Below are 25,723 nucleotides of genomic sequence, written 5' to 3' on the forward strand. Positions count from 1 at the left end.
CAACATATATTACATCACAAGCTTCAGATGTAGAGTTCAGTTATTCATCAGTGGCATGAAACACCCAGTGCTCGTTATATCACGTAGCATTTCTTTAATACATGGTTACATTTGAGCCATTAAGCACAAGCACGGAAAAGAGGAGTTTCAATCTTTAAATCATTTGTTATATAATGAAAGCAAAAAGAAAAAAATTCATATAGGGTCTAAGGGTTGCATAAAGTTGTAAGGAAAGATTTCGTATTGAATGAAGACGATGGTCTCATCATTAGAGTAAACCTCTATTAGGCCAAGGTGTATCTTAAATGATGCCAGACCGGTAATTGGAAAAATGAATAAGCACAAACAGTCATTGTCTGTAATTCCTTTGTTTCCCAGTGCTGCACTTTGCTCAGAGCTTCCCAGACAGCCAGAGACCTGTCCTTCCCTTCACACTGTGCCTGGATTTCTGACACACGCTTCCCCAGCAGTTCTAGGAACAGGGCTAGACTGAAGAGCTTGTAATCTGACTTTTCTCCCCAGAATCTTTCTCCAGGGTGTTAGTGGTGTCCCACAGTGTTACCTGTGCCTGTCAGACAGCCACAGATCTATGCGATTGCCTTTGGGGGTTGCAAATTGAGTGAGTTACCCTGCAGCAGGGATAATCTTTGTTTCTGTGTACCTGTACACAGAACCTGTACCTATTCAAGGTTGGCAAGAAGCTACAAAAGGTCTCACAGGCCATACTTGTGCAAGAACCCTCATGAGGTTCTATACACAGACATATAATTTGCTTTATGACATCAAGCTATTTGTGCCATAAAGTATAAATGAAAATCTTATCGATAAGGAGTACATATCAAGGCTGCCAATAACATCCATTGTTGACAAAGGCCTACTAGACGAGGACTCTTAGAACGCCAGATAAATTAGATTGGGCCATGTCCTTCTGCTTAGGGGTGAGGACGAGAAAAATAGTACCTGACATCCAAGTGCTCTTCTCCAGGTACTACTGTCAGCTTGGTCTTGGTGTTCACCTGTGGAATGTAATCACATTCACAGAACATCAACAATAGATGAGGCCACTCTGTAACCTTGACGAATAACAAAAAAGAATATGATTCCTCTGTAATCAGGTCTGTAAATAGACAAAACATTGGTAATATCTATGCTACAAAAATGATCCAATATCCCACACTCTCGTGAGTGACTCCTGCTTCTTTACTTACAGCTCTAGCCTTAGTCTAGTCTATCCTCCTAGATGAGACTTACCAAGATCCTCATTCAATTACCCCCTACACCATTTCCTGGCAGCATCCAAATCAGAGCAAACACCACTTCCTTAAATCCATCCCCCAAATCGCATAACAGAAGAGCAAATTTTATAATTTCGCTCCCCTTCTCGGGGAGATGTTCTAAGGTTCCCATGATGTGTGTTTTTCCTCACAACAAAAAGTAATAAACCCAATTTATATAATTTCAGGTATGTTCCTGGTAATCATTGGCTAGAAGATAAACTTACTAGATGATTATAATGGGAACTTTATAGGTGATGGAACAACTATGGTGCTTCTGATGACAGTCATTGGTCATAAGGGTTTTCTTGTTATGTTAAAATGTACATAACATAAAATTTACCATCTGGACTATTCGTAAGTATATAGTTCAGCGGCATTAAGTACATTTACATTGTTGTATAGCTACATCACTATAGCTACATCACTATCTATCCATCTCCAGAACTTTTTCATGATGCTAAACTGAATCTGTATACCCATTAAATCATAATCTTCATTCTCCATTTCCCTAGCCCCTGCCTGATACCACAGTTCTGCTTTCTTTCTCTACATATTTTACTATTTTAGGTAGCTGATATAAGTGGAATCACATAATAGTTGTTCCTTTTGGGTCTGGCTTATATCATTTAGCATAATGTCTTCAAAGTTTATCCATATTGTAGCAGGGGTCAGAATTTCTTTTTTAAGGCTGAATAATATTCCATCGTGTGATTATACCACATTTTAAGTATTTATCTGTCTATAGACATTCATCTGTCAATGCCTTTTAGCAATTGTGAATAATGTTGCTATAAACACTGGTGTGATTATAGTCATCATTTTTTTTTTTTTTTAAGCAAGGATGAGTGAAAATGTTTTGGAATTTTTTTTTTTTTTTTTTTGATTCTGCGCATGAACCTACAGGAATCTCTTCCTTCCCAGGCTACCCTCCACCTCTAGCAACTCCCATGCCATAAAGAAATCAAACGTTTTGCTAGTGATAGTCCTTCAAAATCTACATCATGTTATTTCTAAGTGTCATCACTGACTTTACCGAAATAGTACTAGGGATGGGACAGATTAGGGGAAATGATAGAGATGCAGAACAATTTTGAACCAATTTTTCTTTCAAAATGTATTTTCAAAACTAAGTTATAAGTCTTTTGGTACTCAATGGGGTGCTAAAAGATAGGCATGCTAAGGGAGGTTTATTGACATCAAGGCGAGAGATACAGCCTTGTCATTTCTTTATTCAGCCATTAAGCTGTCACTTGCCACTATCTGCTGGAAACAAGTTCAGGGACTTGCTGCTCTATCTTCTCTCTCTAGGACAGAGCACATAAGAGATACTCACGAAATATTTATGAAGTGAGTAAATGAATAATTATTACAAGCCCTTATGCCTTAGTACTGTGAGAGGCATTACAGGATATCAGCACCATCCCTGTCTGCATAATGCTTTAAGACTAAATGCAGAATTAGAACACACAAGATAGCTATAAACAAACTGCAGTGGGCGTGCAGAAAAAGAGATTACCTCTACTATGGATAGGAAGGGGAGTAGCAAAGATGAGTTTGAATGGGAAGAATTTTGCCAGAAAAAAGCAAGAAGTGCATTCCACAGGGGTGGTAAGAGGCATAACTATAAACTACACTTTACTGAGTTCCCATTCTGTTCAATAAACTTTAAATTCTCCACTTCATTTAAGCTTCATAATGCCTTCCGTCTTCCCACTTTCTCTTCACACTTGAGTTCAGGAAATACTTTCTCTTCACACTTGAGTCAGGAAACCAAGAAGCAGGAAAACATGGATTTGAATCCAGGCCTTCAGATGCCAGAGCCTGTGATTCCAGCCTCTAGATTACATTCAGTGGGTGCTAATTAGCTGCTTCTGGGCTGGCACATAAGGTGCAGACATGGGCAAAGAGAGAAGAGAAAAGACTGAATACTGTAGGGTTAAGATGGTGGAGGGAAGTGGGGGACACTGCTTTTTACCTACTTTGAACTAAGTACAGAGAGCATTTTTATACTCAAAATACAATAAAGTTCTTTGAATGGAATATTGTAGAGAATAGTAAAGCAGCACTGATTATTAATAGTTACTTTTACAAAGGTTCTTCCTTGCCCTTTTATACTCCTTTTCTTCAAGTTTGACTCTATACACATATATTTCCAAACACTGTGTTTTTTAATGATCCGGCTGAGATCATTAAACAGAGTTCGTCTTTTAAAATATTGTACAGCTCAAATGTGTCCTAATGTTTCCTGGCTGAGAAGAATCTTTGTTTTTCAGAACATAATTTGAGGACAATTTAATTGTAAAAATAAAATACATATATCTCCAGCAATTAGGAAATACTGTGAACTACCGAGAGAAAACACATAGCAAAGAGCCATGTATATTTTTTCCTCTAATATATTTTACTTTTTCAATTGAAATATGATTAACATAGAATGTTATGTGAGTTTCAGGTGTACAGCACCTTGATTCTATAATTCTATATATTGCTGAGTGCTCACCATGATAAGTGTAGTCACTACCTGTCACCAAACAGCATTGTTACAATATTATTTATTATATTCTCTATGCTGTACTTTTCACCCCCTTATTTATTTATTTATTTTAGAACTGGAATTTTGTATCTTTTAATTTCCTTCACCTATTTCACCCACTCTCTACCTACCTCCCTTCTGGCAACCATCAGTTTGTTCTCTGTATTTAAGAGTCTGCTTTTTTGTTTGTTTGTTCATTTGTTTTGTTTTTTAGATCACACTATAAGTTAAATCACATTGTATTTTTCTTTCTCTGACTTATTTCACTTAGCATAATATCCTCTAGTTCCATTCATGTTGTCACAAATGGCAAAATCTCATTTGTTAACTATGAAATAATCTATTATACTATATATATGGTTTAATATACATGCGGTATATTACATTATACCACAAATTCTTTATCCACTTATCTATCAGTGGGCACTTGGGTTGCTTCATTATTTGGCTACCAAAAATAATGCTGCAGTAAACATAGGGGTGCATATATCTTTTTGGATTAATGTTTTCATTTTCTTTGGATAAATACCCAGTAGTGGAATTACTGAATCATATGGTATTTCTATGTTTAATTTTTTTAAGGCTCCTCCATACTGATTTCCACAGTGGTTGTACCAACATACATTCTCACCAACAGTTGGATGAGGGTTCCTTTTTCTCCACCTCCTTGTCAATACTTGTTATTTCTTGTCGTTTTGATAACAAGTGTAAGGTGATCTCTCTTTGTGTTTTTTTTTTAAATTTTTATTTATTTATGATAGTCACACACAGAGAGAGAGAGAGGCAGAGACACAGGCAGAGGGAGAAGCAGGCTCCATGCACCGGGAGCCTGACGTGGGATTCAATCCCGAGTCTCCAGGATCGCGCCCTGGGCCAAAGGCAGGCGCCAAACCGCTGCGCCACCCAGGGATCCCCTCTTTGTGGTTTTGATTTGCATTTTCCTGATGATGAGTGATGTTGAGCATCTTTTCATGTGTCCGTTTCTATATCTTCTTTGGAAAAATGTCTCTATTCAGGTCTTCTGCCCAGTTTTTGATTGGCTTTTTTTATGGTGCTGAGTTGTATAAATTTTTTATGCATTTTGGATATTAACCCCTTGTCAAACGTACCATCTATAAATATCTTCTCCCATTTGGTATGTTGCCTTTTTGTTTTGTTGATGGTTTCCTTCACTGTGAAAAAGCTTTTTTATTTTAGTGTGGTTCCCATGAGTTTACTTTTGCTTTTGTTCCCCTTGCCCAAGGAGATATATCTAGAAAAATGTTGCCAAGGCCAATGTCAAAGAAATTATCTATATTTTCCTCTAGGAGTTTTATGGTTTCAGGTCTCACATTTAGGTCTTTAATTTTGAGTTTATTTCTGTGTATGGTGTAAGAAAGTGGTCCAGTTTCATTCTTTTGCTTGTAGCTATCCAGTTTTGCTAGCACCATTTACTGAAGAGACTGTCTTTTCCCCAGCGTATATTCTTGCTTCCTTTGTCATAGATTAACTGACCATATAAGTATGGGGTTATTTCTAGGAAGAAAGAGCCATTTATGTTTAAGAGTGGAAGTGGCTATGAAGTAAGGAAATGTTCCAAACAAACAAGTAGTAATGTTTATAAACTGGGCACAGTGTGATTTTGATGAAGAGCTAAGGATTATACACATGAAAGTTTTAAAAGTAGCATGAAAGCACTGCAACAAGTCATTTTGCTCTTTCCACTTATGCTTAAAACATTTTTTTAAGATTAGCTATTATTGACACCACAATTAAAAATCTTTGGTATTTTCTCACTTCTGTTGTAGACATGAAAATCTTTTTTTTTTTGGCTCATTATGTATTTATTGGCTCATTGTACGTATTGACTTATTATATATTATATTGGCACATTAATTTTTCCTATTTTTTTATTATGGTGAAATATACATAATGTAAAATTTACTATCTTACCCACTTCTCTTTTTTAAAGATTTATTTATATGAGAGAGAGTGTGTGTGAAAGAGAGAGCCAGGGGAGGGGCAGAAGGAGAGAAAGAATCTTGAGCAGGCTCCCTGCTGAGCATGGAGCCCAATATGGGACTCGATCTCACAACCCTGAGATCATGACTTGAGCAGAAACCAAGAATTGGATGCTCAACCAACTGAGACACCCAGGCGCCCTTTAACCATTTCAAAGTGTATATATCAAGGGTATTTAAGCCATTCATAATGTGCAATCATCACCAACCATCCATCTCTAGAACTCCTTTCATCTTGTAAAACTGAAACTCCATACTCATTAAACAATAACTCCCTATTCCTTCCTCTCTCCCAAGACCCTGGAAACCACCATTTTACCTTCTGTCTTTATGATTTTGACTACTTCTAAATATCTCAGATAAGTGTACACATTCTTTTGTGACCGGAGCATGTCTCTCCACATAATGGCCTCAAGGCTCATTCATGCTGTAGCATGTAGACATGAAAATCTTATTCCACACCTTGAGTTGTCTGGATAGAGTAAAAACAAACAAACAAAACAAAACAAAAACAAGGGAAATATTTTCATTCCTCCTCTTGCTATTTCCAGCAACTATACACAGGAGAAAGAATCCCAAAGGAAACAGAGCTGTAGAATAATAGAGTCACAGGGGGCCCTAGAAGTCAGTAACAACTTCTAGTTTAGTTTATCAGTTGATTGTGATGGTTAATTTTATGCATCAACTGGTTAGGCTATGATGCCCAGTAGCTTAGTCAAACACTAGTCTAGATGTTGCTGTGAAGGTCTTTGTGGATGTGGTTAGCATATATAGTTATTTGACTTTGGTTAAAGCAGATTATTTTCTATAATGTGGTGGGCCTCGTCTAATCAGTTAAAGGTCTTAAGAACTGGGACAGGTTTCCTAAGAATTCCTCTTCAAGGCTGCAACATAGAAATCCTATCTGAGTTCCCAGCCTACTGGCCTGCCTTTCAGGTTTTCTAGCCCTCACAATCACATGAGCCAGTTCCTTAAGGTAAATCTGTCTCTTCCTTCTCCTTCTATCTTTTCCTCTCTTTCCTTCCCTTGCTCCCTCTCTCTCTCTCTCATAAATAAATAAATATATATAATATGTATATTTCTCTAGAGAATCATAACTAATACAGTGGGATAACTAAAGTCCAGTGAAATTACATGATCTTCTTAATGTCATTTAGTAAGTGATGGCAGAGCTGGTAATAGAGAGATGGGGAAACTGGGTCATAAAATTGCCTACAATATTGATTATAAGGCTGGGAAAGAAATCCAGAATTATCAACTTCCAGCCCTGTCTTTTCTGGTGGGTTGCATGCTGAGAAATGTGAAATTTCATGCAAAACCAATATATTAGAAATTCTGAAACTTAAAGCAGATAAAACAGGGGAGGGATTGTTGCTTCACCAAAAGGCAAGTGTACAATTCTTTATAGAGACAACGTTCCTCAACATTTAAAGTAGTTTCATTAAAAAAAAGCTTCACAAACCTTTTAGAGACACATAAGTTCAACACACTTGAACAGGGCACTTTTTTTTTTAATAGTAAATGGAGCCTAAAGCCAAAAGAAGGAAGTAAATAATATATTTATTTTTTATTGGTGTTCAATTTGCCAACATATAGAATAACACTCAGTGCTCATCCCATCAAGTGTCTCCCTCAGTGCCCATCACCCAGTCACCCCTCATCCCCTGCCCACCTCCCTTTCTACCACCCCTAGTTCGTTTCCCAGAGTTAGGAGTCTCTCATGTTCTGTCTCCCTTTCTGATATTTCCCACTCATTTTTTTTTATCCTTCCCCTTTATTCCCTTTCACTATTTTTTATATTCCCCAAATGAATGAGACCATATAATGTTTGTCCTTCTCCGACTGACTAATTTCACCCAGGCCACGTTTTTAAAGTGTATTTTGTTTTAAAATATCCCCAAAATCCAATAATTATTTCATTCTTTTGAAGATGAATGCTCTGTGAGGATAGAAACGGCAATGAGGGAAATAAACATATGTTATCTTAATAGACATACATCTCACATTTTGTGTGATGCTTTGCTGATAACAAAGTTTTTTCAGATACACTCCTTCCTGGAAGCTTCACCACGAATCTCTGAGTTATTATCACCATTTTATAATGGAGATAACCAGGGCTGGCAGACACAAGAAGACTTGCCCCAACTATTCTGAGACAGAGCAACTGATTCCCAGATCTGAGCTCTCTCCTCATGCACGGCCCTCCCACGATGCCAGCAGAACACCAATATTAGTCAGAAGAGTGGTATTTGTAGGTCTCTTGACCTAGAATCTTACAGCAAGCTAAATTCTCATTCTAATCAGAAGGTTTTGCGGGCTCCTACTGGGCTAGCAAGAATATGAAGATTTACCCCAGGGAAAAAAAAAATCCTAGGACATTTCTTAAAGATAACCCTACCATGTTCTCTCGAAGCTATGAATTGATTCTAGGAAGCAATGGAAATTTTGATCACAAGGATGAGGAATGATCTCTTCTCCCCATCTTTTGCATAGTGCATCCCATTTGGAGTAAATACTCTGTGAACCCCAAATCCTCATACAATAAGCAACCTTTAGTTGTGGTTTTTAGTACTGTAGGGTTTGCTGAAACGAAATGATCATTCCCAGGTTTTATAGCTCTCTCCTACCTTGTTCTCATCGCCCCAACCCAACAGCATTTACTTAGGAACAGGATCTACACACCACTGCCTCTACATTCTTTGGGTTGCAAAGACCTAGCCTGTTTTCACTGTACTGCTTATACATTCCTCAGGCCACCGCTGGCCTCATCACATTTGTAAAACACGATTTCCCTTCTCTCTCTCATCTGAAAGCAGGTGGACCAAGACAGTTCTTTGGAGGCTCAATGAGTGATTTCTCCTGAGAGAGACACAATCTCTCCAGTCTGCCAAGAAATGAAAAAAAAAAAAAAAATCAGACAATGGCATAAATCATTTTGAATGTTGCCAAATAAATTCCACCAAATGCTACTGGCAATAATTACAGTATGTCGCTGGGAAATGTGATTTGCTTCTAGCATCGGGCCCTAGCCTTGTCCGGAGTGCCACGAAAAAAAAAAAAAAAAACCGACACGGAGAGGACACAGGCAGCTCTCTCCATAGCAGGCACAGGTTTTGCACCGTCCAGGAAACGAAGGGGTTGAAGTGCTTCTTCACCTTGCAGAGTCTGGAACAGGGTGCCAGGGATCAAGCAGGGATCACTAGGATTGCCTGCTCTTTGCACACTTGCCAACTACTCCAAAGATCGAGGGGTGATTCAGGACCCCCATTTTGCCACGAGCAGCGCAGTGGCCCCGGCTGAGCAGGGGCGCAACCTGTTGTAGCGGACGGAAAGCAAAGCTCTCGGCTGAGGATGCGAAGTCCTGAGAGCCCAGGATGCCGCACCGCGTCCCGAGGCATTTTAGGTCCACCCCCGAGGCGGCCTTCCCCCAGGCGGGACCGGGGAGTGACCCCAGAGGGCCGAGCAACCCCCGTCTGGGTGAACCAAGTTAGAGGCGAGGCGAGGCGAGGCGCGGGCCGCTGCGGAACGGCGGGGCGGGGCGGGGCGGGGCGGGGCGGGGCGGGGCGGAGACGCGGGGGGCGGGGGGGGCGGGAGGAGGGCGCGCACCGCGGGGAGCGAGCGCGGACGCCGGGAACAAAAGCTCCGGCGGAGTCTGGCGGAGGCTCCGGGGGAGCAGGGGGTGTTTTGAATAATTATTAAAATTAGCATGTGTCTGCGCCATCCTGTGGGTGTGGCGCCGCGCCGGGGGTAACTCGGCGGGGCCCGAGCGCGGCGGGGACTCGCGGCCGCAGCTGCCAGCCTGCCCGGGAGCCGGGAGCCGGGAGCCGGGAGCCGGGAGCCGGGAGCCGGGCGCCAGCGCGCCACGCCGACCCGCACCATGGCCTCGTCCCAGGGGAAGAACGAGCTCCGACTCGCCGACTGGATGGCCGCCCTGCCCGCGAGCATCCACAGCATCCCGCTCACCAATCTGGCCATCCCAGGTAGGCGCGCCGAGCCGGCGGGGCGCTCCCCCTCCGCGCCCTGTGCCCTGCGCCCTCCGCCGCGGAGCCCCAACTTGCCTGGCGGCCCCCGGGGAGGGAAAGCGGCCCCCAGGGGAGGGTGTCCGGCCCGGCCGCCCTCGGGCCTCGGCGCCCGGCGAACCTCTGGGGCCCGCGGCGCGGCCAGTCAAGGTGACTGCTGTGCGCTGGGCTCTGGAAGCTGCCAGGCTGCGCGGCAGGGCTGGGGCGGGGGGGGGGGGGGCAGCTCCCCGCGCCCCTCCCGCCGTGGCCCTCGCAGACTTGGGGGCGAGGGCGGCTGCCGGGTCTGCGGGGCGACAGGGCGCGGGCAGCGCGAGCCGCTGTCCCGAGGGCCCGGCTGCCGCCGCGGGACCTCCGACCCCTCCATCCCGGTGGCGGAGTCGAGCGTCTTCGGGAGGTTTCGCGGTCAGACCGCGCCGAGGCGTTCACACTCGCCCCGAGTCTCCGTGAAAGGCACAAAGCGCTTCGCGAAGAGCGAGGAAAGTTCAGGGACCCGCGGCGGCGGGATCGCTGCCCTTGACCGGCCGCCGGAGGGACGGGGCGGGGGCGGGGGCGCCGCTTCCCGGCCGGGCCGGGCCGGGCCGGGCGCTCGCCGTCTGGGTCCCGGCCAAGTGCTGGAGGCGCCGGGGTCGGGAGGGCGCAGCCTTGCAGTGGCTCGGGACCCTGCGGGGGCAGCGGCGGAGGGCTGCGGTTGGCGGGCCGACCCGGGGGGAGACGGGGTCGTGCGAGCGTCCCGACAGCCCAGGAGGAGGTCGGGACAAGGCGGGGCAAGGCCGCCCGGATCCGGAGGCTGCAGCCCGGCGCGCGCGGCTGGCATCGGGGGACCCGGCAGGTGTCTGGGGCGGGAGCGCGCACCGGCCCCCAGCTCAGGTGTGCCCGAGACCGGGAGCGGTGCTGGGTGACAGCCGGGGACACGGCCGCACGTCCCTACCGGTTTGGCTTTTCACCTGGGCTGAGGGTGCAGACGGCCGGTTCTCCCAGGACCCGGCTAGGCTAGAGGGCGGTTGACCCACAGGTAGTCCACCCCCCGCCCCGAGCCCAGCGGGTTATCAAGTTCGACCTTCTGGTCTGTCTCCTCGTCATCTACCACCCCATCCAGCGCCCCCTCTCAGCCACTGGAGGAAGACAGGATAAGGGGGGGGGGGGCGGGGGGAGAAGGATTCCTTTGAAAAATCCCAACAGGCTCCCAACCAGCAGCGCTGGAATTGATCAGTAACTCAAATCACTGGTCTAGTCAAGTGATGTTTGGCTGCGAGGACAGGCACAGGCTGCACTCTGAGCGCCAACCCCTGAAGGAAGGATTTGTCTCCTTTTGCCCTTTTCATTTCTCAAAAGGTAGCTTCCCGAGAGCCCAAGTATCTCCAAGGGAAAGAACCGCCCAGCCTCCCCACTTTGCACTTACTCTGCTACCTGGGTGAGCCTGGGGATTGGCCTTTGGAAGGAGACAGTAGGAAGTACCCAACTTTGTTGGCGAAATTTCACTCTCCCTTCCACAGGCGCTCCTATCCTCTTCCTTTTTACTTGGTCTTTAGGCAGTTGTTTTCATAGGATCTCACCTGAGCATTTCCGTACACATCAAAGGTAATACAGGCAAGGATTCTGATGCCAGCCTTCTGAGGGGTGACTTGCCAGATACCTAGGGAGTTTAAAAGCCCGCGTTCACAATGCTAGTTCTGAGGGATGGTATGATGCTATGTCAGAATCTATATAATATTTCTGTAATTCTTCAGTTTTCAGATCACCAAACCCCTCCCCAAACCTCATGAAGGAGGCAGTGCTGGTACTACGAACTCCATTTCATAGATATAAAAATTGCAGCTTAGTAAAGGCAAATGATTTACCCTCAGATCAGTGATCTGACCCCTTACATGGTCCTTAGGGAAAGTCTCCTAGGGATTTTCTTTTTTTTTTTTTTTAAGTTTCTCGTTTTTTAAAGATTTTATTTATTTATTCATGAGAGACAGAGAGAGACAGAGACAGAGAGACAGAGAAAGGCAGAGACACAGACAGAGGGAGAAGCAGGCCCCATGCAGGGAGCCTGACATGGGACTCGATCCCTGGTCTTCAGGATCACGTCCTGGGCCAAAGGCAGGTGCCAAACCGCTGAGCCACCCAGGCCGCCCCTCCTAGGGATTTTCGAGGGAAATGCATTGCGGTTTGTATCTGGGTAGCTCAGTAGCAACAGCTACTAACCAGGGTGAGGGGACAAGGAACTAGGCATTAGCAGGATACAGGGCAATTTTCCTTTTCTTTCCTGAGGTCAGAGACTTTGATATTCTGCGTGTCTCCCAGTAGAGGCGTTGGGGGTAAGAATGGAAGCCTTTGCATGGGATTCATTTTGAGTATAATACTAAGAGGGGTTGTGGCATTGATTGCAGTGGGAACTTTCACTGCTTTCCCAGCCCTTCTTAATATGAATCTCCTGCAAGGCCTCCCATTCTTAGCCCCAGTACTTCTGAGAAGAAAAAAAAAATCATTTCACCAAATCTACATCCCTGAATTTCCCCATGATTTTGTAAAGTTGGTTTGGTAAATTCATATATATAAATCTAGGTGTAAAAATGGGTTTGGTACTTTTCTGCATTATTCAACTGTGAGAATTTTTGGAGGAAAAGAGACATTCAAACTTTGATAGAGAAGGCTAATTGGAGACTATTAAACACTAATGGAATAATTGCCTTAAAATCATGCTAATAGCTTCCTGGCTGCTACATGTTTACTTGGCCAGTTGCTACAGCTTGAATTAAGTAATTATCTCCACCATTTAAAACCACTCCTGATGCACCATGCAAGTGTTTTTGTGGAAGGGAATGACTGCTCGGTCATCCTCAAAGTTCAGGTTTTCTTAGGTGAAGCAACCAGAGAGAGAAGAGCTGCTTAATTAAGAGGCCACCCACCTGGGGCAGCTGACCCAGATTACCCGGGGCTAGTGCAAAGAACAATCTGCAGGTGTGGGATATTCCCCACCATGCGTACTGTTCTGGCTTCTCGAAACATTTCTCAAGTGTCTGCAGTCTGCATCTTGAATGCTACCAGAAATGTTGTTTATTTTATTTCTTTTAAAGATTTTTAATTAATTTATTCATAGACACACACGCACAGAGGCAGAGACACAGGCAGAGGGAGAAGCAAGCACCATGCAGAGAGCCCATCGTGGCACTCGATCCAGGGTCTCCAGGATCATGCCTTAGGCTGCAGGGGGTGCTAAACCGCTGCGCCACCCCACTGGGGCTGCCCAGCTGTTTTGCATTTAAATGGCCTCATGATTTGGTATTGACTGGCCTAAGGGATTAAGTTAGTAATCTGTATTAGTAGTTTTACTTCCAGTTTATCTTTCAAAGTCATGGTGCTGTCAGAATACATAGACAGTTACTCAGATTTTAATGTCATTCGTCATTTCTTCCAGTCTCTGATGACACCAAACCAAATTTTCATTCATATATGTTTTTTAAACAATATCCTGGCATTTGGGTTATGCGTGATGCTTCCTGTCACGACAGGCAGGTGAGAGAGAATAGACAGAAATGGAGGCGGGAAGACAAATGGTAAAATTCAGGTGAAAGTGAGGCTGATCAATTTCTGGCATCTTTGCAGGAGAGTTCTAACCCTATAATCCTGGCACCTCCAGAACCGTGGTAAAGAGATCCATCATGGGAGGAAGCAAGCTTTTTGCTTGGTGTGGGTAAGGTGTTGGTGATCTGGGTATACGGTAGGGAATCGTTCTATCCAAAATCTGAAAGACCAGGAAGGATTTTTTATTCCATGGGAGGGCTTCTCCATACCTTTTCTGATAGGCGATGAAAATCTTCACAGAAGACAGCAAACTGACCCTATGATAATGAAAGATTGGCCAAGCTATTGTGGTATTGGGACTCAGAGAGAGTGTATGTTTCCTCGGTATTGGAGTTCATGGAGGGGCCGAGACCTCCAGTTGACCCTAAAGATGGACCCCCAGCAATCAGAAGCTCCTCACACCCTCCCTACCCTTGGCACTGTGATCACCCACTGTTCCCACAGTTGGAGCTCTTTCCAAGGACACCGCCTTAAGAGAGTAAGTTGTTATTGAGACCATCTGGCAGTACTACACGTGACCAAGCCCAGGCACTGCCTCTATATAAACTCTTAAGATTCCTCCGGTCGGTGGGTGTGAAGATGGACTCTTCCTGTGGCCACCCAAGACAAGCCTTGTATGTAGGTTCCCTTGCTTATTAAGCCTGCCACATGCCACTCTGGGGTGGCCTGCTTCCTTCTTTGGTCCCCTGTTTGTCCTCTGTGGTCAGGGGTCAGTTTTCGAACTGCCACTTAAACAGGAATTGTTGATTGTACTTTAGATAAGGAACACAGAAATGCTTTGGAAATCAATAGTTACACTTGGCGATTTTGTTCATTTCTTCCAGAAAATGCCAATGGCAATGAAAAAGAGCAGTTTCACTTAGAGAAACTAGATGTTTATTACAGTTCTGATTTCTGTGTTCTTGTGTCTCTTATTACTTTTTCGTTTCTTTCCTCCCAACAATCTTTTCATGTTCCAGTATTTCTGGAGCCAGCTGTCTTCCTTTTCCTTGTAACTTACTATTTCTATTTTGATTGGGATGAGACCATCTACAGGACAAATCTAGGATTGGGTCTAATTGTACAAATTTCTTTTAAAAAGCAGGGTTGGAAAAAAAAATAAAAAGCAGGGTTGGGGTTTTTTCCTCATCATTTCAGTCAGGACGGTGATGCTGAAGTTAATCTTTAAAAGCAACCAAAAAGCAGCAAAGTTGTTTAGGATGAATACCTTTTTTGTGTTGTCTTTCCCATTCCCTGTTTTGTTTTTGATTTTGCTAAAAAAGGAAAAATTAAAATATGTGGAACATCATTTATTCTAGGATTTTTTTCTTGATGAGTTGAACTGAATCACCACCTATTAATATAAAGTGATACTGATGCCATTTTACAGCTTACAAAATGTTTTCCCATGTACACACACTTTTTTCTACATGTTCTATCAATAAACCTCCGAGGCCTTGCCACTCAAAGTTGGTCCAGGGACCAGGGGAGGTAGAAATGTACCTCAGACTCCACCCCTCAGGCCAGTTTAATCAGGATAGGCATCTAACGAGATCCCTAGGTGACTTTTATGCACATTTAAAGTTGGAAAAACACTGCTTTAGGGTAGCTCTATGGGGAACCTTTATGTAAGCGACAGAGCCAAATTTAAATATACATCTTTGACTAAGCTCTTTCTTTTGGACCATGCAGTCTATTTATGAGTGTTCAAATTTATAATCAGGCTTAGAGCCAGAATGTGAGTATTTGACTCAAGGCTAATGGCCCAGGTTGGGAACATACTGATAACTCATATTATAGTTCATCATGCACCTTGAACATAAATGTGACTTAATTGCTACCTAAGTGTTCAAATTAGGTCGCTGTGATAAATGTAAAACCTTTCCCCTCATATCCTTAAAGTACTGCTATCAGCCATCAACAGCACTTAAAATCAGCCTATTTGGTGATGCTAGTGGTCGGTCACTAATGGCAATTTAGGAAACATTCCTGTGTTGGTTTTTTGTCCATTTGGTCTCATTCTTTGTTGTACAGGCCCAGTTAGTATTGTTGTATTTATAGGCTATAGAGTCATTCAATTTATCTAGAAGCTAAACTTCAATATTGCTCTTGAGCAACAGTGGTATTATGAAGGCAAATGTGTTAATAATCAGCATCAGAAAGCCATCAAAAACAAAGGTAAACAGTAAGTTGATTTTTTTATTAAAAAGGAAATGATCAATCTTGTATTTGCAAACTATACCTCATTTATTTGAAGCACCATTGACGTAGAATGGAATAGAAACATAAATGTGGTCATAACTCACTTACTTGAATTGTAGTTATTGAGTGTAATCAGTATCCCAAACATTAAAAAACCCCTCAATTTGCTAAAATGGATAACACAATGTTTGTATGTTAAGGCTTACACACCCTTAAGAAAATTTCTCATGTCTTTACTTAGAGTTTCTCATATTTAGTTCCAACTCCACCCAATCAAAATGGAAAGCGTGGTTACAAAGAAGAGGAATGAGACTGTTGGGTGCCATACATCATTAGTAACATAGGGAATATTCATGAGCAAAGGCTAAGAAATGAAGACGCACGGACACAGAAGGTAGGTGTTCCTAAACCCTGCCCAGAGTAAAATCAGAATCATGTTAAATTGTCCATTTTGGCCTTTCCCAAGCACCTCTTCAATGGATTTCCAAGTAGTTCTAGAAATCTCTGGACAAATTCTTTTTTTTTTTTTTTTATTTTATTTACTTATTCATGAGAGACAGAGAGAGGCAGAGACACAGGCAGAGGGAGAAGCAGGTTCCATGCAGGGAGCCCAATGTAGGACTCGATCCTGGGTCTCCAGGATCAGGCCCTGGGCCAAAGGCAGCGCTAAACTGCTGAACCACCTGGGCTGCCCACAAATTCTTAAGTATGCATTATAAGCCAATTTTGGGGACTACCATATACATGGTATCTGCCATTTTTCTTCCTTCCTATTTCAGGGAAGCCTTGAAAAGTTGTCACTTTTGCTGATGGGACATCTAGAGGAAGTGTGCTTCCATAATTTGTATACCTAAAATACCACTGCTGTTGGCAGTCCCACCAGGGCCCGTGCTACATCTGCAGAGACCCAACAATGAGGATGTTAGTGTGTAACAAGGTCCCTGGATTCTGCTGTGGTCAAAGGTTCCCAGAGCTGGGTTCTCCTTTGTGGAAGCTGTGGATACCCACTTCTGATCTTGTCTGCCGTCACTGCTAGAGCTGTGAGTGCCAACACTCATAGAACCCTTCAATCTTGGTGCCTAGTATGGATCTCAGCCAAAGAGCTTTTTGAATTTATATGGATTCTTTTGTTGTTGTGCCCTAACTGAGGTATGAGTTTATGAGGACTGGAGAGAGGATAATATGTGGGATAGACTTTGTTCTGTACTCTGCATTATTCTCAATTTTAGCCCACTCTCTGTGTGCGCCTATTTGTGTGTGTGTACACATATGTAGTGTGTATTGGCTTTACTACTTTTCCAAGAAACTTGTCCCCCCCCCCCCCCCCCCCGCACTATAAGTAGACCTCTGGTGGATGCTACCTAATTAATCCTATCTCCAGACAGGTCCAGAGTCGGAATATGGGTGGGATCCATATTATTATTCCTGGTGAGCAGCCTGGGACAACACAGAGCCAAATAAACTGACAGACCTAAAGTAATCGCTAACACCTCCATTGTTTAAAAGCAGAATAGTAGGGTAATAGATGAACTCTGAGCCTTAAAGAAAATGTTAAATCTCATGCATACATGCCTATATATGCACACATTTTAACTAATGTTGATCAAAGGGGTCAGCTCTGTTAATCTAGAAATTTTTACCTATTATGATCAACAATGCTGTCTCTTACCTTAAAGCGTTAGTTTTGGAAAACCCTAATGGGTATTCAAGGAACTTCTAGATGCAGCATTTGAACCCACAAGAAACTTATATATTCTCTTATTTCTCTTTCTCTGGGTGGGGTTAGGATCTGTCTTAGAAGACTGAAGGCCAGAAAAATATCAAAATTATATATTCCAGAAGGCAGGGAAGAGTGAAGAGAGAAATTTACCATGTTTCAGATGGAATTCTGCTTCCAGAAGCTTTCTCCAGAGCCATATGCTTTTATTATGCTCTATTAAGAGAGGAAGATAGGTCAGGAAGAGGGGCAGGAGGAGATGGTTAAACATTTTTGAGAAGCAGCCAGGATTAGTCACCTCCGGAGACCAGGTACTGAAGCAGATGGCACATTGATTCCTTAGATGTGCTCTTGTAATGTTCCTATATTTCATCACAAACCCGGGAATGGACAGCTCTGTTACCACTTTATCTTAAATGCCAGCTAACACTATGTTTCACGTAGAATTCTTCCTGTGAATTAATTTTTAGGAAGCAGCCATGTTTATCCTTAGTCAATGTTATAAATGATGGTTATGTTTCTTGATTCACTTGGAGAATTAATTTCATGAAGAAAAGTGGACTATGATGAATGGCAATTTTAGTTGCCTGCTAGGCTTTCCTGGAAGTTCCCTCTGGCTTGTTGGGTGGTGAAGAGGAAGATGTGCTCAAAGACATTCTAATGGGCAAATGGGAACTTACTTCAACGTTACGTCTCAAGCCACACTCCTCTGTGGAGGAAGGAGGAAGAGAAGGATACCAGGGCCGCCTTTAGCAGAGTTAGCTCTAAACACACTCCTGCCATATCCTGCCCTGGGCTTTTCTCCAGGGGAAGGGGTGGGAAGTAGGGGGTGGGGTGGGGGTGGGGGGGAGGTAGTCAAGAGGATGATTGACTTGAAAGTTGCTAGAAGGGAAGGCTACAGGACTGTTTTGTTTAGTTCTTATCACTCCCTCGTGTCCTTATTTCTCTTTGTATCTGCTCAATTTCTTTGGGTCTGATATTAGAGTCCCAGTCTTGAAAATGTCCTTAATTCTTTTATCTCACTCCTTTTTGTTTTGCTTACCTGGAAAAAATTTAACTTCATTAACCTCTATTTTTTACCTATTACAATCCCAGAAAACTTCAGTGGCTAAACATTACTGAGCCTGGATGCCTCAATTCACTAGAAATTTCTGACCATATATCTTCTTGCATATCCCCTGTAAATTCATTTTTCTGTTCTCTGAGACGATAGTTTAATATATCTTCTTGCTCCTCAAACCAATATTCCTTCCCACCTCACTAAACTTAGGACCTCACCTTATATTTTACATAAAAAAATACAGAGAAGAACTTTCTCAGTTTCCCACCATTAACCCAGCAACCTACCTGCATCTGTTTGTGCATATTCTGTATTTTCTTTATGTAAGACAAATTCCTGAATCTACTCCTTCCTAAGTCCACCTTCTCTATTTGTGGTCTGGATCCTACCGACTCAGATCTCCTCAGAGTTTACTCCCAAACTCATCCCCTCTCTCTTCTATGTCCCTATTTTTCTCTACCTCTGCGGGATCACTCTAGTCAGTACACAAACATATTATTATTGCCCCTGTTTAAAAAAAAAGAAAAAGCCCTCTGTCTCCATACCAGTCTTTCTTTCCATACCAACCTTTCTCTCCATGGTACTAGTTCTCCCTGATATTTGTAAAAACATGCCCTCTGTCTTGAAATTATTTCCTTCTCTCTCTCTCTCTCTCTCTCTCTCTCTCCCCCATGCTAATCTCATTATTTCCCTACCACTGCACTAAAATTGTTTTTATCAAGGTTGCCAGTGACCTGTATTTTGCCAAAGCTAATGGTTAATCCTTTATCATCATCTTTGATCTTTCAGCATCATTTGATGTGTTTGACTACACTTCTTTTTTTTTAAGATAAACTTTTTTTTAAAAGATTATTTATTTATTTATTCATAGAGACACACAGAGAAAGAGAGAGAGAGAGAAGCAGAGACACAGGCAGAGGGAGAAGCAGGCTCCGTGCAGGGAGCCTGACGTGGGACTCAATCCTGGGTCTCCAGGATCACACTCCCAGCTGCAGGCGGCACTAAACTGCTGCGCCACCGGGGCTGCCCTATGCTTCTGGTCTTAAGCATGTTCTTCCTTTGGCTTATGACACTTTAAAAAAAAATTGTGCTAAAAAAACATGTAACATGAGATTTACCCAGGTTTTTATAGTATTATTAGCTATAAGTATAGGGGTGTATAGTATATCTCTAGAATGTTTTCATCTTGCATGACTGAAGCTTTATATCCATCAAGTAACAGCTCTTCATTTCCTCCTCCCACCAGTCCTTGGCAACTACCATTCTATTTTTTGCTTTCATGAGTTTGACTACTTTAGATACTATTGAATGTAATATATTTTCCTTCTGTAACTGGCTTATTTCACTCACCATAATGTCCTCAAGGTTCATTCATGTTATAGCATATGACAGTAGTTACTTCTTCATGGCGGAGTAATATTCCATCGTATGTATATTCCATATTATGTTTATCTGTTCATCCACTGATGGACATTTAGGTTGTTTCTAGATCTTGGCTGTTGTGAATAATGGTACAATGAAAATGGGAGTGCTAATAGCTCTTTGATATCTTTTTTTTCCCCATTTGTTTGGATAAATATTCAAATATGGAATTGTAAGGTTGTAAAGTAGTTCTGTTTTAATTTTTTTGAGGGACTTCTGTATTATTTTCTTTAGCACCTGCTTCATTTTACAATCCCACCAGAAGTAAACAAGGGTTCCAATTTCTCCATATCTTCACCAGCACTTGTTTTCTGTTTTGTCTTTGATAATGACTGACCTAACAGGTATGAGGTGATATCTCATGGTAGTGATTTGAATTACCATGATGATTACTGATGTTGAACATCTTTTCATATACCTACCTGTTTGCTATTTGTAGATCTTTTTTTGGAAAAATGTTTATTCGAGTCTTTTGCCATTTTTAAATTGAGTTACTTGGTATTTTACTATTTGGTTGTAGGAGTTAATTATATGTGTGGGAAATTAATTCCTTACAGATATAAGGTTTGAAAATATTTTCTCCCACTTTATAGGTTGCCTTTTCACTCTATTTCTTGCTTGATTGCTTTCTTGCTGTGTGGAAGTTTTTTTTGTTTGTGGTCCCACTTTTCTGTTTTCCTTCTGTTGTCTGTGCTCTTGGTCTCCTATACCGGAATTTATTGCCAAGACCAATGTCCAGAAAACTTTCCCCCATGTTTTCTTCTAAGAGCTTTACTGTTTCAGGTCTTATGTTTAAATCTTTAATTCACCTTGAGTTAATTTTTGTGTATGGTGTAAGATAAGGGTCCAATTTCATTCTTTTGAATGTAGGTACATAGTTTTCCCAACACATTTATTGAGGAGTTTATCCTTTCATCATTGTGTATTTTTGGCAATCTTATCAAAGGTGAGTTGACTTTATATGTGTAGGCTTATTGCGAAGAATCTATGGATCAGTTTGTGTAGTCTGGGTGTTATAATATGGTCTTCCATCGAGGAATAGGGGATGTTTTTTCATTTATGTGAATCTTCAGTCTGTTTCACAAATGTTTCACAGTTTTCGGAGTACAGATCTTTTCCCTCCTTGGTTAAGTTTATTACTAAATATCTTATTCCTTTTAATGTTGTTATATAGGATTGTTTTCTTAATTTCCTTTGTGGATAGTTTGTTTTTAGTAAGTAGAGATGAGATTGATTTTGGTATATTAATTTTTGTATCCTGCAACTTTCCTAACTGCAATGTATTCAAACAGTGTTTTTTGTGTATTATCTTTAGGGTTTTCTGCATATCAGATCATATCATCTGTAAGCTGAAATCATTTTAGTTCTTTCTTTCCTATTTGAATGTCTTATTTTTCTTGCTTAATTGCTGTGTCTAGGTCCAGTACTATGTTGAATAGAAATGGTAAGAGTGGGCATACTGGCTTTGTTCCTAAGAGCTTTTAGTTTTGAGTATGATATTATCATGGACATTTCATATATAGCCTTTTTAACATTAGAGTCATTTCCTTCTATTCCCAGTTTGTTGAGTGTTTTTAACATGAAAGGTTGTTGAGTTTTTGTCAAGCAGTTTTTCTGTATCTGTGAAGATGATCATGTACTTTTTATCTTTTATTCTGTTAATGTGATGTATCACCTTGATTTTTTTTTTTAATATTAAACTATCCTCACACTCTTCACTTAAATCCCACTTGGTTATAGTGTATGATTCTTTTAATGTGCTGTTGAGTTTGGTTTGCTACTATTTTGTTGAGGAGTTTTGCATCTTTAACTCATCAGGGATATTGGCCTATAGTTTTATTATCTTGTAGTATTTTTGTCTGGCTTTGGAATCAGAGTGATGCTGGCCTCACAAAATGAGTTTGGAAGTGTTACTTCCTCTAATTTTTTGGAAGAGTTTAAGAAAGATTGGTATTAATTCTTTAAATGTTTTGTAGAATTCAGTAGTGAAGCAATCTGATCTCTGGCTTTTCTTTGTTCAGAGGTTTGAGACTACTGATTTAACCTTATTAATTATAGATTTATTCAGATTTTCTGTTTATTCATGATTCAGTCTTGGTCAGCTGTGTGTTTCTAGGAATTTATCTATTCTAGGTTATACAGTTTGGCATATAATTGTCCATATTAGTCTTTTAAAATCCTTTTTATTTCATGGCCTCAATTGTAATGTCTCCTTTCTCATTTCTGATTTCATTTGTTTAAGTCTTCTCTTTTTTCTTATTTAGTCTTGCTAAAGGCTTGTCAATTTTGTTTACATTTTCAAAAAACCAACTCTTAGTTTTATTTTCTATTTTTCTATTCTCAATTTCATTGATTTTACTCTCTAATCTTTATTATTTCCTTTCTCCTACTAACTTTGGGCTTAATTTGTTCTTTTCTTAATTTCTTGAGTGTCTAGAATTAGGTTGTTTGAGACTTTCTTCTTCTTTTTTTTAACATTTTATTTATTTATTTGAGAAAGAGAAAGATTAAGAAAGAGAGAAAGAGAGCATATGCATGTGGGGGGAAGGGGCAGGGGGAGAAAGAGACTCTTAAGTAGGCTCCATGCCCAGGAAATGAGCCTGATGTGGGGCTCGATCTCAGTGCTGAGATCATGACCAGAGCTGGAATCAAGAATCAGATGCTTAACCAACTGAGCCACCTAGTTACCCCCAAGACTTCCTTCTTTATTAATGAAGGAATTTGTTGCTATAAATCTTTCTTAATGCTTTTGATGTATCCCATATGTTTTGGTGTGGTGACTTCATTTTCCTTTGTCCCATGATATTTTCTAATTTTCCTTTAATTTCTTATTTGACCTAAATTAATCAAATTTCTTATTGGTTATTAAAGAATATATTGTTTTCACATATTTGAGAATTTTTCAGTTTCATTCTACTGATTTCTAGTTTTATTCCATTATGGACATTAAAAACATTTGATGTGATTCTCATCTTTTAAATTCCTTGAGATCTGTTTTGTGGCCTAACTTGCGATCTATCCTGGAGAATGTTTCATGTGTGCTTGGTAAAAATGTGTATTCTGCTGCATTTGGATGGAATATTCTGTATATGTCTGCTAGGTACATTTGGTCTATAGTGTTCAAGTTCTCTATGTCCTTACTGATCTTCTGTTTGGATATTCTATCCATTATTCAAAGTAGAGTATTGAAATTTCAAAGTAGAGTATTTCTCCTTTCAGCTTTGTCAATGTTTATTTCATATATTTAGGTACTCTGGTGTTAGGTACATGTATATTTATAATTTGTATATTTTCCTTGTGAATTGACCCTTTGTGGTTATATAATGTCCTTCTTTGTCTCTCATGAGTTTTTGACTAAAAGTCTATTTTCACTGTTATTGGTATGGCTACCTCTGTTCTCTTTTGGCTACCATTTTATGGAATATCTTTTTCTATCCTGTCATTTTGAACTTATCTGTGTTCTTAAATCTAAAGTAAGTTTCTTTTTTCCACAGCACATTAAACGGATCATGCACCATTATCAAGTGAGTTTTATCCCTGGGATGCAAAGATAATTTAATATCTACAAATCAGTAAATGTGATATACTACATTAATAGAATCAAGGATAAAAATCATCACCTGATCATCTCCATAGATGGAGATAAAGCTTTCACAAACTCAACGCCATTTCATGATAAATTCTCTCACCAAATTGGGCATGCAAGGAACATATTTCAACATAAAATAAAGATTATAAATGACAAACCCAGAGCTAACTTCATACTCCTTGGTGAAAGCTGTAAGCTTTTCCTCTAAAATGAAGAATAAGACAAGGGTGCCAACACTAACCATTCCTTATTGATTCAGGTATGGAAGCACTACTTACAGCAATTAGACAGTAAAAAGAAATAAAAGGTATACAAATCAGAAAGGAAGAGGGAAAACTGTCTGTTTGCAGAATACCTGATCTTATATGTAGGAAACACTAAAGGCTCAACTAAAAACCTGTTAGAACTAATAAATGAGGGATCCCTGGGTGGCGCAGCGGTTTAGCGCCTGACTTTGGCCCAGGGCGCGATCCTGGAGACCCGGGATGGAATCCCACGTTGGGCTCCCAGTGCATGGAGCCTGCTTCTCCCTCTGCCTATGTCTCTGCCTCTCTCTCTCTGTGTGTGTGTGACTATCATAAATTAAAAAAAAAAAAAGAACTAATAAATGAATTCAATAAAATTGCAGCTTACAAAATCAACATATAAAAATAAGTTGCTTTTCTATACACTAACAACAAAATTTCTGAAAGAAATAAAACAATCCCATTTACAATAGTACAAAAAAACCCCAATAAAATACTTAGGAATAAATCTAACCAAGGAAATGAAAGATTTGTACATTGAAAACTGTAAGACATTGATGAAAGAAATTGAAAACGACAGATGAATGGAAAGGATAGTCTTTTCAATAAATGATGTTGGGAAAACTGATATTTGCATGCAAAAAGAATGAAACTGGACCTCTATCTTAACCATACACAAAAACTAGCTCAAAATGGATTAAAGACCGAAACTGTGACACTTATAGAAAAAAACATATGGGAAAAAGTTTCTTGACAGTAGTCTCGGTAACGCCTTTTTTGGATGTGACACCACAAGTATAAGAAATAAAAGCAAAAATGAATAAATGCAGGACTACATCAAACTAAAAAGCTTCTACACAGCAGAAGAAATAATCAACAAAATGAAGCAATCTATGAGATGGTAAAAAATATTTGCAAACTGTATCTGTGATAAGGGGTGAATTTCCAAAATATGAAGAACTCCTCACAATCCAATAGTCAAAAAAAAAAAAAATCTGATTAAAAAATGGACCTGCATAGACATTTTCCAAAACATATAAATGGCCAACAGGTACATGAAAACATGCACAAATTTACTAATCATCAGGGAAATGCAAATCAAAGCCACAACGAGGTATCACCTAATACCTATTAGGATGGCCATTATCAAAAATACAATTAACCTGGCTAGAGATTCTGGAGAGCCTCTTAAAACTTTTTTGTGGATAGGTCTTCCCTGGGCTTATGTCTGTAGATTCTTCATTAGAAGGATTTGCTGGTCCCCCACCTCCACCCTGCCAGCATCTTATAATCTCTCATTCCCTCATGTCTGTTATCATGCCACTTAGCTCTTTTTTGTTCTCAACAGTTCTTGGACATCTATAGAATGTGCCAGGTCCCATCAAGAGGCAGGCAAGGCAGCAATCCATTCCTTGGGTAGCCCCTTGAAAAGCCAAAACATTGGACACATGCTCTACTCTTCTTACCTCCTCAGGGCGAGTCTCCCAAGCTGTATTGGCCTCTGTGGAGCAGTAACAAGCCACCCAGCTTTCTTGCTCTCAGTGGCCCCCAGGCATTTCAAATGTGCTGGGTTTTCCATTAGGGCTATGAGACAGGTGAGGCAGAAGGTAGTCGCTGGGGAAGCCCTTCCCTTGCGAAAGCCAGAACATTGGAAGTGTCGTCCAAGCTTATGTTTCCCTCTTTAGAGAGAACCTGGGAGTTCACTCTCAATCATGTGGCACTGTGCCAGGGAAGGGACTAAGGCAAGAGTGTGTCACAAAGTTTCCTACTGGCTTCAGTAGTCGGTATGACATTTGTGTGGGGTACAGGAGCCTCTGTACTGGTGTCTGGATCATTTACAAAGGGAATTAATTCATGTATTGCTGAATTAGTGTCTCCATGGGGGGAAGAAGGGTTTGGGGGTTCCAATTCTGCCATCTTGCTGATGTCACTCATTACTACCTTATTTTTTCAACTTTACTGCCTATTTCCCTTAGGTCACCTTTGCTGGCTATGCCTCCTTTTCTTTACATCTAAGGAACTGTTGGGGTATCCAGGGCTCAGGCCTTGATCACTTTCTTTTTTTTTCCTATAGCTATACTTTTCCCTAAGGTGATACCATATAAACCAA

The 25,723-nt window shown here is 41.2% G+C and overlaps 1 protein-coding gene across 6 annotated transcripts in view; it reads left to right on the forward strand.

The window, feature by feature from the left end:
* Positions 1-9,435: 9,435 nt before the first annotated feature.
* PLCXD3 (phosphatidylinositol specific phospholipase C X domain containing 3) overlaps positions 9,436-25,723 on the forward strand; it is a 184,400-nt gene continuing 168,112 nt past the window's right edge. For 3 of the 6 annotated variants that reach the window (XR_013378589.1, XM_077896107.1, XM_077896108.1), the window contains exon 1: positions 9,444-9,790. Coding sequence is in view for 4 of the 6 variants with exons in the window: in XM_077896107.1 (XP_077752233.1) it covers positions 9,688-9,790 (103 nt within the window). In the remaining 2 variants the exon portion in view is untranslated. Of the gene's footprint in view, positions 9,791-25,723 lie in introns of all 6 variants that reach the window. The other 3 variants (XR_013378590.1, XM_077896111.1, XM_077896109.1) reach the window with 3 other exon arrangements.

Source organism: Canis aureus, chromosome 4, assembly GCF_053574225.1.
Source record: "Canis aureus isolate CA01 chromosome 4, VMU_Caureus_v.1.0, whole genome shotgun sequence".
NCBI lineage: Eukaryota > Metazoa > Chordata > Mammalia > Carnivora > Canidae > Canis > Canis aureus.